The following is a 13,331-nucleotide window of genomic DNA, read 5'->3' as shown; positions in this document are numbered from 1 at the left end:
CTGACTTTGCTGGAGGGTAGCTCAGGTCCAGGTTTTCTTATCTGAATGGTATTTGAAGTTTAAATGGGTCCACAAGAAAATTAACAAAGCAAATTGAGATTATCTAGAATATAATGCCCTTTTAAAGTTTCACTGATTTTATACACATTATATCTGAATCATTGCAAACCTATCAAGACAAATTAGTTCATTGATAGGTTAGACAGAAGAGAGATTGCATGAAAGTAAGAAAATGATCTGACATGTGGGCCGGCATGGTGGCTTACACCTGTAATCCCAGCACTTTAGTAGGCCAAGGCAGGCAGATCACTTGAGGTCACGAGTTCAAGACCAGCCTGGCCAACGTGGTAAAACTCTGTATCTATTAAAAATACAAAAATTAGCCAGGTATGGTGTAAGGTGCATGCCTGTAATCCCAACTACTTTCAAGGCTGAGGCAGGAGAATTGCTTGAACCTAGGAGGTGGAGGTTGCAGTGAGCTGAGATCACAACACTGCACTCCAGTCTCAAAAAAAAAGAAAACTATCTTTCATGTGCGTGGGTCAAGAAGGGCATGGCTGGCCTCTGCTGCCCATCTCCTTGTAGAAAAGCACTCATTAAAATGAACGAATGCAATTTTCTCAGCTTTAGTTTTCTCACTGGTAGAAAAGGGGTAATGATACCTACTTCACTGGGATCATTGTGGGATTAGATGCAATTACATAACCAAAGGCAGTTGGCACAGACAGGCACCGGATAAGCACCTAGTCAACCTGCCCTCCCTTCCCCTTCTTTTATGTAAATCCTCTTGTCCCCTCCTCTCTTCAGCCTCTCCTGTCCCTGTCAGGGAATACCATGTTTAGAGCTGTCAGTGAACTGGCGTGTGTCTGAAAGTGAGGATTTCCTATTTGAGATAAAAGTCTGCCGTTTCTACAAGTTAATACAGCAAACAGACCAAGCATCTTTTTTGTTTTTCTTGCTGGGTGGACTCAGGTAAAATTGAGCTGCTAAATACCCAGGATTTATGGATTTGTTGCAAATATTAAAGAGATTTACATGTCTGTTATACTCCTGCAGGTTTAATCTGATCACTACAGAATGCTCAGAATACGTTGCTATTTCAAGGACAACTTGATTATTTGGGTGAAAACTGGATCTTTATTTGTAGAAGCTTTAGACTTTGGATGCCAATCTACTTCACTGGTTCTTTGCAGTTCCTTCAGCCGCCCCTGAAAACGTGTCAGCTGAGGCTGTCAGCTCAACCCAGATTTTACTGACGTGGGCTTCTGTGCCAGAGCAGGACCAGAATGGACTCATACTGGGCTACAAGGTGTGTGATGGGGTGACTTACCTTTGCATAAAGAGTGGGCTGGGGAAATTCAACCATGTGCCGTTCCCCCAAAGCAATGAGCCTTCTATTCTCCCACAGATCTGCAGCACCCACCAGTTTGTGATTTTTATTAATACAACCTGTTGTCGGCTGGGCACTGTTGCTCACTCCTATAATTCCAGCACTTTGGAAGGTGAAGGCGGGTGGATCACAAAGTCAGGAGTTCAAGACCAGCCTGACCAACATGGTGAAACCCCGTCTGTACTAAAAATACAAAAAAATTAGCAGGGCATGGTGACATGCATCTGTAATCCCAGCTACTCAGGAGGCTGAGGCAGGAGAATTGCTTGAATCCAGGAAACAAAGGTTGCAGTGAGCCAAGATCATTCCACTGCACTCCAGCCTGGGTGACAGAGACTCATCTCCAAAAAAAAAAATGCATCCAATTGTCTTATCTAAGCCTCATTGCTCTCTGGGAATTAGGCATTAGTACAACCACATCACAAATGCCAAAACGGTGCCTGAAGGAAAGCACAGCAGGAGGGGCCTGTGCCTGTGTCTCCCTACTTGTAAAATGGGAAAAACAATGGTAGCTTCATCCCAGGGTTGGTGTGAGAATTCAATGGGTCTTTTACACAGCACACCTTGCTCATGTGAAGGGCTGGCGGAGGTGGATCGCTGTGTGCATGTTTCTATGTGTGTCCTCACAGTCCCAGCAATGGCATCAGCTGGAAGGGTTGGGTCTATCCCAGCTTCTCTGGGGCACCATTTCTGGGTTCCATCTTCCATGCATCCACCCCAGCCCTTTCAAGCCCCGCTCTGTTCCTCAGGGGCAACAGGCTCTGTCTCCCCATTTGCTCCTTGGCTCAGCAATGCCAGACATCAGAATGAGCATTTCTGGACCCAGCCAGCAAGGCCATGCTTGTCACATTGCTGCTCCCTAGTTTTTGAGCGTTCTCCTCTGCCTTTCCATACTTCACATCCCTATTCTTTGCTTCCCTCACCTGCTCTCCTATGCCTTCCCCCTTCCCTGGGCATTCTAAATGTTCCCTACTGGCTCTGTGATACATGGCAGCCCTGTTGAGTTGGTTCAGTGACCAAAATTCCACACTACCTTCCTGGGGCCCACAGAAACATGCTTGCTCTGCTATTTTTAAATGCCTCTGATGACTCTGTCCTTTATGGCCTTCCAGGTCCCTGATCTCAGGGAGTAGTTCAGAGAGGGTGGGTGTTGAGTGAGGACTTAGCAGGAGGCTCTGGAGTAGAGCAGCTTGGGGTGGGGTGCCCTGGAGGAGAATAGTTTGGGGTGGGGTGCCCTGGAGCAGGGCAGCTTGGAGTGGGGTGCCCTAGAGGAGAGCAGCTTGGGTTGGGTGCCCTGGAGGAGAGCAGCTTGGGGTGCGGTGCCCTGGAGGAGAGCAGCTTGGGGTGGGGTGCCCTGGAGCAGAGCAGCCTGTGGTAGGGTACCCTGGGGCAGAGCAGCCTGGAGTGGGGTGCCTACAGCTTGCACAGCTGCAGATGGCCAAGGAGGCTGGAGCTCCCATCTGTGTGAGGAGAGCAGGTCTTCTGGGACAGGAACCCAGCTTCCATGGCTGCCAAACCCAGTGGGCTGCTGGCTCCTGTGGCAGGAAGCAGAATGTGTCTGTGTCCATCATCGAGTCTTTGTTTTAGTGGCTGTGGTTGGCATGGCGGCAGTTGGGCCCTCAGACCATGCAAATTATGATCAGGCAGCAGACTTGCCAAGCTGTGGATGCTAACTCAAGATCCCCTGGAGCATAGTCACTCTACCACCACCTTCCTCCCCCAACACCAGTGGGTACAGATTAGCCTTGCAGGCAGCTGTCCTCAGGGACAAGCACAGCTGGCTAGGCCTTGATTCATGACGGTGGCCTGCCCTATGCCACAGAGGTCCCTCCCAGCATCCGCCGCCTCATAACCCTCATACTGTGTCGATGCCGCAGATTCTGTTCCGGGCCAAAGACCTGGATGCAGAGCCCAGGAGTCACGTGGTGCGAGGGAACCACACGCAGTCGGCGCTGCTGGCAGGCCTGCGCAAGTTTGTGCTCTACGAGCTCCAGGTGCTGGCGTTCACCCGCATCGGGAACGGGGTCCCCAGCACGCCCCTCATCCTGGAGCGCACCAAGGATGACGGTATGTCCAGGCTTCGTGCCTTCACAGGCCTCGCAGCCTCCCAGCTTGGTGTTTCCAATGCAAGCAGTTTGGGTTGTTGTCGCTTTTAACTTAATTTTCAAACCACTTTCTTTTGCAGTTGAGGGAAACAAAACAAAATTGTTTTTCAGTCGCTGAGCATTTATATGGCCAATTTCAGCCTGGAGTGGATTTTTACAGCCTAATTATGAACCTATGCAATTTCCCTCATAACTCTGCTATGGGCAGTGCTGGGAAGAGGCAGTAAAGGCTGGGGCTGGGCTGAGCTGTGGATGTGAGCTGTGGATGCTCCTCTTGGCCGGTGCTACACACACCCAGTGTAGTGCCCCCTTATCCCGCAACACAGCCCAGGACCCCTAGGGGATGCCTGAACTGCAGACAAGGTGGACAACTACAGTTTAAAAATCCACAGCGGGCCTCATGCCTTAATTCTCTGGGCACCGCCCCGATCTCACCATTTGCACTGCGAGAGATAATTAGAAGTTGTAGAAAGCCCCGTGTTTGACACCCCAAGGTCCCCAGATCCCCGTGCTTCCAGACTGAATAACAAGCACGTCTTGTCAGCTTTTTTTATGGAAGCCTAAATCATCCGTAAATATGTTTTCCTGCTTTGCAGATGTCAAAGAGGTAAAGGTTAGTGCCGTTACATTTTCATTATTAAACAGACTGTAATGAATACATCAGGGGGAGAAATACTGATCTCACCCCCCGCAAAACACCCACCTTGGGAATAATCAGAAGCAGCTGAAAAAGTGAAACGACTGTAGGTTTCCTTAAGCATCTTTGCTAAGTAACTAACTTAGCCTGGAAATTCTCTTAACTGCTGAGTGGAAAGCACTCTCTCCAGGTGATTCAGAGACCACCATCCCTGAGCTGAGCCCAGCCCCAGGGAGAGAAAGGAGCCCTATGGAAGGTCTTGTCCATCCTTCCCTGACACAGGGTCTCAGGCTAGAGGAGTGTCGAGGAGAGGAAGGGAATGTGGATATTGTTTCTTTGCAAAGCAATCTGCAGCTCCAGAGTGGTGCATTCCAGGTTTCCCAAATGAAAGTAAAAAGGGGCATATTGGAAACTCTGTCTAACACCAGGCCCACTGTAGCTACCCATCTTGATGCACGCGTTGGTGAGTCCTGGAGTGCTGTTTCTTCCTCTCTCACAGCCCTCCTGTAGACATGCCTTTCCTCCTCCTCATTCCAGTGTATTACCAATAAACAGCCCAGGAGAGGGCTCAGGAAAGCGACGCTACTTAAGGCTGAAGTCAATGTTTGCGTATCTGTGACCTAGTCCTCGTTGCAAGAGCCTGTGGCCTCCTTCAGACATTTATTTCACCCCAGAATAGGTGTCACAACACACGTTCAACACACTGTTTCCAGCTTCATAGCCAGGGGCAGAACTCAGAGGCCTAGAATGACGAACACACAGGCTTTTATTTTCATATTGATTGTTTCATGCCCATTGCCTCTTATCTGGGAATCAATCAGTTATTAATTCCAACAAGAAGCTCTCATACTGGCCACACACTTACTTGCCTATACATTTAAGTAAATGTATTTTATGAGGGCTCTGACCCTATTATTGAGCAGCTCCACCACACCTAACTGCTTTTTGAATTATCGGTGCACCGAACCACACGCAAGAATTATTATATGCATTTCTGCACATCAACTCTTAATTTTCTAGGATGGTGCGGGAGAGAGGTGGCATGCCTACGGGAAGAATGATTGAGGATAAAGTCGTTGTTTCATCAGAAATTGTAACCTCGGTTAGAGTTGGGAGGAACTTCAGGCCACCTTATCTATCACCTGCTTCGCAGATGGCAACCCCAGTAAGGGGATCTGAGCTCAGATGAGGGAAATCTTCTCTCTCAACCTGATGTTTGCTCTCAGAGTCATTCAGTGACTGGTATACTTGTTTCCCAGTATGTTGGTTGCTCTCACACTGTTCCTGGCATAGTTCAGGAGCCCTGCTTTTGAGTCATAGAAAGCAGACGGGCAGGGTTTAAAGTGAAGTGTTTTCTCAAGATCCTGAGGGAGTTATACTAGCCGTGAGGTTCCAAAAGTCATCTGTCCAAAATTTCAGAGGGTTCTAAACCAACGACAGTGTAGTTTGTGGTAGTTACTGTACACAGCTGGCCCTCACGACCCTGTATAACCTGTCACACACCCTAGGAACATGGTCTTGACATCTGAATCACTGTGGTTTTACCTTCAGCCCCAGGCCCACCAGTGAGGCTTGTGTTCCCCGAAGTGAGACTCACCTCCGTGCGGATCGTGTGGCAACCTCCAGAGGAACCCAACGGCATTATCCTGGGTAAGGGAGCGGCGGTGGCCAGGCGTGGTGGCTCATGCCTATAATCCCAGCACCTTGGGAGGCCAAGACAGGTGGATCGCTTGAGCCTAGGAGTTCAAGACCAACCTGGGTAACATTGTGAGACACCATCTCTATCAAAAAAAAGCCACTAAAAATATTAGCCAGCCATGGTGGCATGTGCCTGTAGTCCTAGCTACTTGGGAGGCTGAGGTGGGAGGATCAATTGAGCCCAGGAGGTTGAGGCTACAGTGAGCCAAGATTGCATCACTGCACTCCAGCCTGAGAGAGAGTGCAAGACCCTATCCCACAAAAAAGAAAAAAAATGGGGTAGTGGTGTTTGAAAAGAGAGAAACAATAGTCAGAATGATGACATCTTCGCTGTTGGTTAAATATTTATGAGGTTAAAAAAAGCCTGTCTCCAGCAGCCTAGAGTTTTCTGAACTAAGGTGACCATGGGCCTCTTGGCTGTTTTCTGAGCTAGGTACTAAGGGTTTTTGGTATGGAATGAAATTTATGTTTTGTCAACCTGGAATTTCTTCCCTTCATTTGTGGTTCATGGCAATACCATTTGTAATCAACCTTCCTTTCCTCTCTGAAGTATCCCGCTATTTTGATGTGTGTTTGGGAAACAGGCTAGTTTTTCATAGAAGATGCAGACTTGGAAACATCTTTCTCCCATGTTCCTGGAAACATCTTTCTGCTACAGCGCTTGCACCCAGTCCTTGTAAGAAGCCGCTGAGATGAAGCACATGCCTTGGGTCCCAGGGAATTTGTTTACATTACAGCCAGCATACCAGCTCTACTAACACTGATGAAAAGCCTTAATTTTTCCCAGTTCCCCAAAGCAGCAAATTATATTTTAAAATATCCCCAGTTCCTTTACTCATCCACCCTTTCACAGAGACAAATTAAAAATTTTGTGCTGGCATAGTACACACAGTAGGGGGTGATTAATGAATGAGGGCGTGCCTGTCCTCAAGACACCCATGGTCCTGTAAGGGAGACACATGGTGAGAATACAGTGAGATAAACAACCTGGAAAAGGTTTCATTAAATGCCTTACATATAGCTCCTTCTCTGTGGGGTCTCTGTGGGGTCTTTGTGGGTAGAAGGCTCCTTTTGAGTGGGATCTGGAGATAGGTGGTGGCCTTGGGAGAAGGGAAGAGGGGTGTCCACTCAGCCAAGACCAAGTGCTTTTAGCCTGTGGGAGCACTGACAGCTCCAAGGGTAGAGATCAACGCTGGGCCAGGTCTTGAGCTGCTGTGAGTTCCCTGCTGTGCCCTGGAGAATGTGGCCCTGGGACCTGGACATTTTAAACTGGCCTATTAGAGGCAAGTGCGGCAGGCACAGAACATTGCCCCAGCCCCAGGTTAGCTTTTGGGATATTGATTGAATCCTGACACACAGGAGACCCCTGATTCGGCTAGCCTGTGTTCTAGGTAATTTATGGTAAAGTTATAAACCCAAACTTACAAACAGGTGGTAAAACTCACCAGTTTTTTCTGCATTTGATCTTGGGATTCTAATAGTTAGTTTGAAGAAAAATTTCACATCTCTAAAAAAAAGTTTGGAGGCCTGTATTGAACAGCAGCAGGAATTCATTCAAGGACTTTGAGTGGGAAAGCAGCGCAATCAGATTTGCCTTTCAGGTAATAACTCTGGCAGCCTGAGAAGGGTGGACACAGAGTGAGATATTTATTGAGCTCTTGCTTCCCTAAGAGGGAGCTTCCTAAGTCTTCTGCACAAAAAGGCTGTGGCCTATTTTCACTTTGCCTTTTCCTTTATGTGATTTCTGGAGTTGCTGGATAGAAGTGTTTGGCTCTGAGTACAGCATTTCTGAATTAGATGACCTTTGGAATTGTGGGTTCCTGCTACTAAAATCTCAGATGAGCAGCCACTGTGGAGGCGAGCGTTTCAGGACCTGGACCAACGGAGAGGGAGCTCCCAGCTACATCTGGTGCCTGCATCATGAGCCCAGTCTTGGGGTAGGAAATGGTCTGCCTAGCAGACAGCTGTGGTGAAGAGATTTGCAGGACCCCCACCCAGGTAGGCCTCCACCTCAGCACAGCACCCAGGCTTCAGCCTTTTCTGGAGCAAGCAGGGCTAATATCCAATTACACAGGATCTGAACCCAGTATACTGTAAAACAAGAAACATTGACAGAGGCACAGGAGTCCACAAGAGCGGTGTTCCCCATGAAGAAGCAGGCTTGCCCCAGCCCCACCTCCACCTTGGCAGGGCCCCTGGCTCCCACTGCCAGCCTTGGTAGACCCTCCTGGCAAGTCCTCACTCTGTGGTCATCTCCATCCACTTACTGTCACCTTACCAGGCTGCCACAAATCAGTTCTGGAGTGTGAAGGTGTGGGAGAGGTGCAGGAACAAAGCACACGCTTCATCTGTGCTTCTCTCTTACCATAGACCGACCTGTGCTCAGATTCTAGTGCTGTGATTTTGACCAAGTGCTTCCTTGCACACCTGGGGAGGCTCTGGTCTCAGCCACCTCTAAGCCTGGCCCTCTGCCTGACATGCCCGCTTCTCCAGGGCCTCTGCTCTTCCCGAGGACTCATGCGGCTATCCTCTCTAGGCCAGGTCCTCACTGCCCCTCTCTTACACATGTCCACCTGTCAGTCTTGTCCTCAGCACTCCTGCAGGCACAGCGTGGGGCCCACTGTCCAGTGAGCCGGTTAGCTGATTTTATCATCTGTCGTTTACTTTTCAGAGTGTCTCTGACATTTGTTTTTCTGATGGCAAGAGTACTGTAAAATGATAATTAAAGCAACAATGAAATCCCATTTCACATTAACCATATTTGGAATCATAAGAAACTGTGATAATGCCAAGTTTACATGAGGATGTGGAGAAATAAGACCCGTACACTCTTGCTAGGAATGGGAGTTGGTGCGACCACTTTGGGGAGCACTCTGGCAATACCCAGGAAAGGTGAGCGTGTTCACACTGCAGCTCAGCAGCTCTGTACTTCAAGGCCTTCACCCTAGAAAAATTCTTGCCTGTGTGCACAAGGAGAAGTGCACAAGGATGTTCATTACAGCTCCTCTTAAACAGCAAGAAAGAAAGCAGCTGTAGTCTGCAGTTAGATGGCATGAACCTTGGGACTGCCTGCTTCTCTTTTCCCCTGTGTTTTAAACAGTGCATCGCTGACAAGCAGGCTGGTAGCATGGGTAAGGATCTGACTCAGATCTCAGCCTGTGCTTATTAATAAGCTGGGTGAATTTATGTGTGTTTCTTAGTTTTCCCATGCCTCAGTTTCCCCATCCCTCAAAGGGGAAGCACATTTGTGCCTCCCTCACTGGTGAAATGAGTTATACTTGGAACAGTGCCTGCCACATAGTAAATGCTGAGTAAATGTTAGCTTCCATATCACATTGAATATTTCATCTTTTCCCTGGCACCAGCAGAGGCTAGAGGGCCTTTTGACTTGGAGCTATTCATGTGCCTCCTGGATCACTGTGGACTCAGCCTGGTCCTAGTGTTTACGTTGTATGCCCCTGTATGTGTGCTGCTTTGATTTATTCTCTGTGACTCTGGTTGCTGAGGCAGACAGTTCTTGCTGACAAGAGAAAGGAAACTTAGAAGGCTGTTTGGGTTCCAGAGAGTTCCAAATGTGCATAGAGAGGTGTGGATTTTGATTTGTGGTCACTGAAAGCACTAAAGCCCAAGTAAGGATAAGGTGATCATTTAAATACTCTGAGTGCTCCAACCACAGCAGAGCATTGCAGAATCACACAGCACCGTGTCTACCTGTGAGGCAGACAACCTCATGGTCCAGCCTCCTCTGTCTGTCCTGCAGCATTGGGTTGTAATTGTCATGCGTGTTGTCCGGGCATCCTGTCATCTGTGTGTCATTCCAGCCGGCACACCGAACCTCGGAGGCTGCAGGAAAGACAGGAAGATACTTCCTGCAAATCAGATTGGTGTTCATGGAGGAGAAAGGAAAACATCTTTTCACCTGACTCACTTTACGTCGGAGACCTTGAATCAGTGTTCCCACTCTAACAGCTCAGCCTTCTGAGTACATAAATACCTCTGCTGCCCGAGCTTTTCTGATCTTTATCAAAACATGTTCTTGCATTTCCAAAAGAGATTAACAGCATGAACCACCAGCAGGCGCCTAGAGGAGAAAACACTTGCTTATTTGCGTAAATATTTTACTGCAGAGTGCTTTTAGCATTTAGAACCTTTCTTGGGGAGGGTGGGGTTGGAGCCCCCTAAGTAGAGACATCCCTCCCTCACCCGCCAGCTGACTCCTCATGCCCTTGGCTGCTATTATGCTAACATGATGATGTGTGAGCTCTTCAGATCCATGTGGGCCTGCCCTGGCCAGACACATGGGATGCTACACTGTCAGTGGGCCTCCTGCCTACGAGGGCCTAATATTTACCTTTAGCTTATTAGGAAGCATGTGCGGGAATTCCGCTGAGAATCAGGAACTCTAGCGAGTATGATCCCTGTTTGGAAATTCAGCGTTTTGATCCCCATCTCTTGGATGGATAAGCTGTAAAACCCACGGGCCATGGCATCTAGGCTCAGCTAGTATGGGCCTCCTGGGACAATTCAGTGGCATGTGGGTTCTCTGACCCGTTCATAGGTGTTGGAGGGAGTATCTTCCCAACTCACCCACTGACAGCAGCTGCAGAAAGATCAGCAGCATGAGCCCCTGATGGCCATGCTTTGAGGTCCTGAGCACTGGGGCCCCAGTGATGTCTCACTGAACAGCAACTCTCAGATTATGCCTTTTGTTTCCCAGGGAAATGCACAATTTATAAACAGTTTGCAATTAGCTGGGCACAGTGGCATGCACCTGAAATCCCCATTACTCAGGAGGCTGAGCCATAAGAATCGCTTGAACCCGGGAGGCAGAGTTTGCAGTGAGCCAAGATCGCACCACTGCACTCTAGCCCAGGCGACAAAGCGAGACTCTATCTATCTCAAAGCCTTTGCAGCCACCTAAAACATCCAGACAGATGTCTGCACATTGCTCTGTAGGTAGTTCTGTGGCATCAGTCTTCAGACTGGCCCGGAGCTGAGATGCCTGCGGGCTTCCAGTAACAAATCTCATCTCCTTAGTGTCTTGAGCACAAAGGAGCACCTTCTTCTGTCTCGAGCAGTGGACAGTTCCGGAACTCATCTCATGCCTGTGGCTCAGTCCCTTTCTGGATTCTGATTGTCTAAATGTGTAGCTCCACTGCCTTCCAGGTGTATTCAGAAACCCACTCAGGCCTCTCACTTGATGTTTTTAATCTTCCATTTGGATCAATATGTCTCATACTTGGCCTTGCTCCTTTTAATGCCTGTATTATCATAATTCATCCATAACCTTAAAAATAGGGCTCCTCGTAGGCCACATTTTACTGCTGCTATTGATTTGGCCTGTTCATTCTTCCCTCGCACAGACCACTGTTCGGGCCTTGCATCACTGAAATTCAGCACGTAGGTGTCTCTGATCTCACTGTAACCGTAATTACATAACTAGTCTTTTCCACGGAAACTCTCTTATCTCTGAACACCATCTATCATTATTCTCTAAAAATGCAAGGACTATTACTCCTGCTCTTTGTGCCATTAATGTACAGAAAAAAAAAGCTTGTCTTCTTTTGTCCATCGAGTCCAGGAATTTTTAAACATGTCAAGGTAAGATATAGCCATTCATCTTTATGTTCAGCAACCTGTGGTGTGGGGACCAGATGATATTATCTTTATTTTAGGGCAAATAATAGGAAGGTACAAATAGAACCCAGAGGCCAAGGAATTGTCTTCCAGTGCCTAGAGAACCAGATCAGAGAGAAAAGAAGATCCCAGATTTCTGCAATTAGCAGTGGATGGTGTTGTACGTTGCAATCTGCATACATTATCTCATGGAGGCTTTGCCAGGGCTGCATCCTAAAGATCAGGGGAGGGGAGGGAAGGACGACCCCACTGCAAACTCCCTGCTCCCTACTTAGGCCTGGCAGCACCACCACACAGTGCATTATTTTTTTATTATTTTTTTGAGACAGAATTTCACTCTCTTGTTGCCCAGGCTGGAGTGCAATGGCACGATCTTGGCTCACCACAACCTCCACCTCTCAGGTTCAAGTGATTCTCCTGCCTTGCCTCCTGAGTAGCTGGGATTACAGGCATGTGCCACCATGCCCAGCTAATTTTGTGTTTTTAGTAGAGAGAGTTTCACCATATTGGTCAGGCTGTTCTCAAACTCCCAACCTCAAGTAATCCACCTGTCTTGGCCTCCCAAAGTGCTGGTATTACAGGTGTGAGTCACCACACCGGGCCACAGTTACTAAAACTCATGTTTCTAAAGGGAAAACATGTTTTTGTTATGTTGTGCAGAAATCACAGAATGAAAAACCCATATTGAGTGTGGAAATCTGGGTTTGTTGAATACTCATATGCATAGCAAAATGATTACCAATGGTTGGACAAAGTGGCTCACGCCTGTAATCCCAGCACTTTGGGAGGCCAAAGCGGGCGGATCACCAGAGATCAGGAGTTCGAGACCAGCCTGACCAACATGGGGAAACCCTGTCTCTATGGAAAATACAAAAACTAGCTGGGCATGGTGGCGAGCACCTGTAATCCCAGCTACTTGGGAGGCTGAGGTAGGAGAATCATTTGAACCCAGGAGGCAGAGGTTGCAGTGAGCTGAGATCGCACCATTACACTTCAGCGTGGGTGACAGTGTGAGACTCCGTCTCAAAAAAGAAAAGAAAAGAGAAAGGAAAGGAAAGGAAAGGAAGGGAGGGGAGGGGAGGGGAGGGGAGGGAAAAAGGAGAAAAGAAAAGAAAAAACTTATTGAAAGAAAAAAAAAAAGTCCCAAGAGAGACATAGTTCTCTCTGAGCGGTAGCATGGCCCTGCTGTAGATCAGCATGCTGCCACCCCAGCTACCAGGCCAGCACCTGGGACTCTGGCCAAGGGCTTTCTGTGACTGCTGGAGTTTGCTGGGTTTCTAGGACTGGGCCATACATTCAAGGTGTGCCCCCAACAACCCTCAACCTACCGCTGAGAGATGGAGTGTGCACACTGCCGCTCTCCCCTGTGTCACATGTCAGGGACGAGGCTAACAGGTCCTCCACCAGCCCCCAGTGCGAGGAGCCTGGCCCCACAGCTTCTGCCCTGATACACATACATTCATCAGCTTCCTTCTCCATCTCCCTTCTCTACCCACCTCCTCTTTCCTGGGGTGACCCCCCCCAAACCATCACTTGCACTCCAGTCTTGACCTCTGGGTCTGCTCCTGGGGCACCCACCATAGGGCCAAAGGTGATTTCAAGGGGCTTTGTTTTTTCCTGCTTTTTTGGATGGCTTTTATAAAAACAAAACAATTATGTGTGTGTGTGTATATATATGTGTATGTGTGTATAACCACAACTATATGTATGTATGTACATATGTGTATGTATTTATATATGATATGTGTGTGTGTTTGTATATATTTTTTGAGATACATATAAAAGCTTGAAAAGCCGAAGCCCTAGGAGCACTATGGGACTGAGGGGCTGAGAGAGCTTTAGTGCTACATCACAGGGCCTCACT

At 48.2% G+C, this 13,331-nt stretch overlaps 1 protein-coding gene across 1 annotated transcript in view; it reads left to right on the top strand.

Moving 5' to 3' along the window:
* SDK1 (sidekick cell adhesion molecule 1) overlaps positions 1 to 13,331 on the top strand; it is a 1,001,700-nt gene that overhangs the window by 865,279 nt on the left and 123,090 nt on the right. The window contains exons 26-28 of the mRNA XM_035283177.3: positions 1,194 to 1,309; positions 3,268 to 3,457; positions 5,684 to 5,782. Coding sequence (XP_035139068.2) covers positions 1,194 to 1,309; positions 3,268 to 3,457; positions 5,684 to 5,782 — 405 coding nt within the window. The remainder of the gene's footprint in view (positions 1 to 1,193; positions 1,310 to 3,267; positions 3,458 to 5,683; positions 5,783 to 13,331) is intronic.

The sequence above is a fragment of the Callithrix jacchus genome, chromosome 2 (genome assembly GCF_049354715.1).
Source record: "Callithrix jacchus isolate 240 chromosome 2, calJac240_pri, whole genome shotgun sequence".
NCBI lineage: Eukaryota > Metazoa > Chordata > Mammalia > Primates > Cebidae > Callithrix > Callithrix jacchus.
Note: the sequence above shows the minus strand (reverse complement) of the source record. Positions and strands in the feature narration are given on the sequence as shown.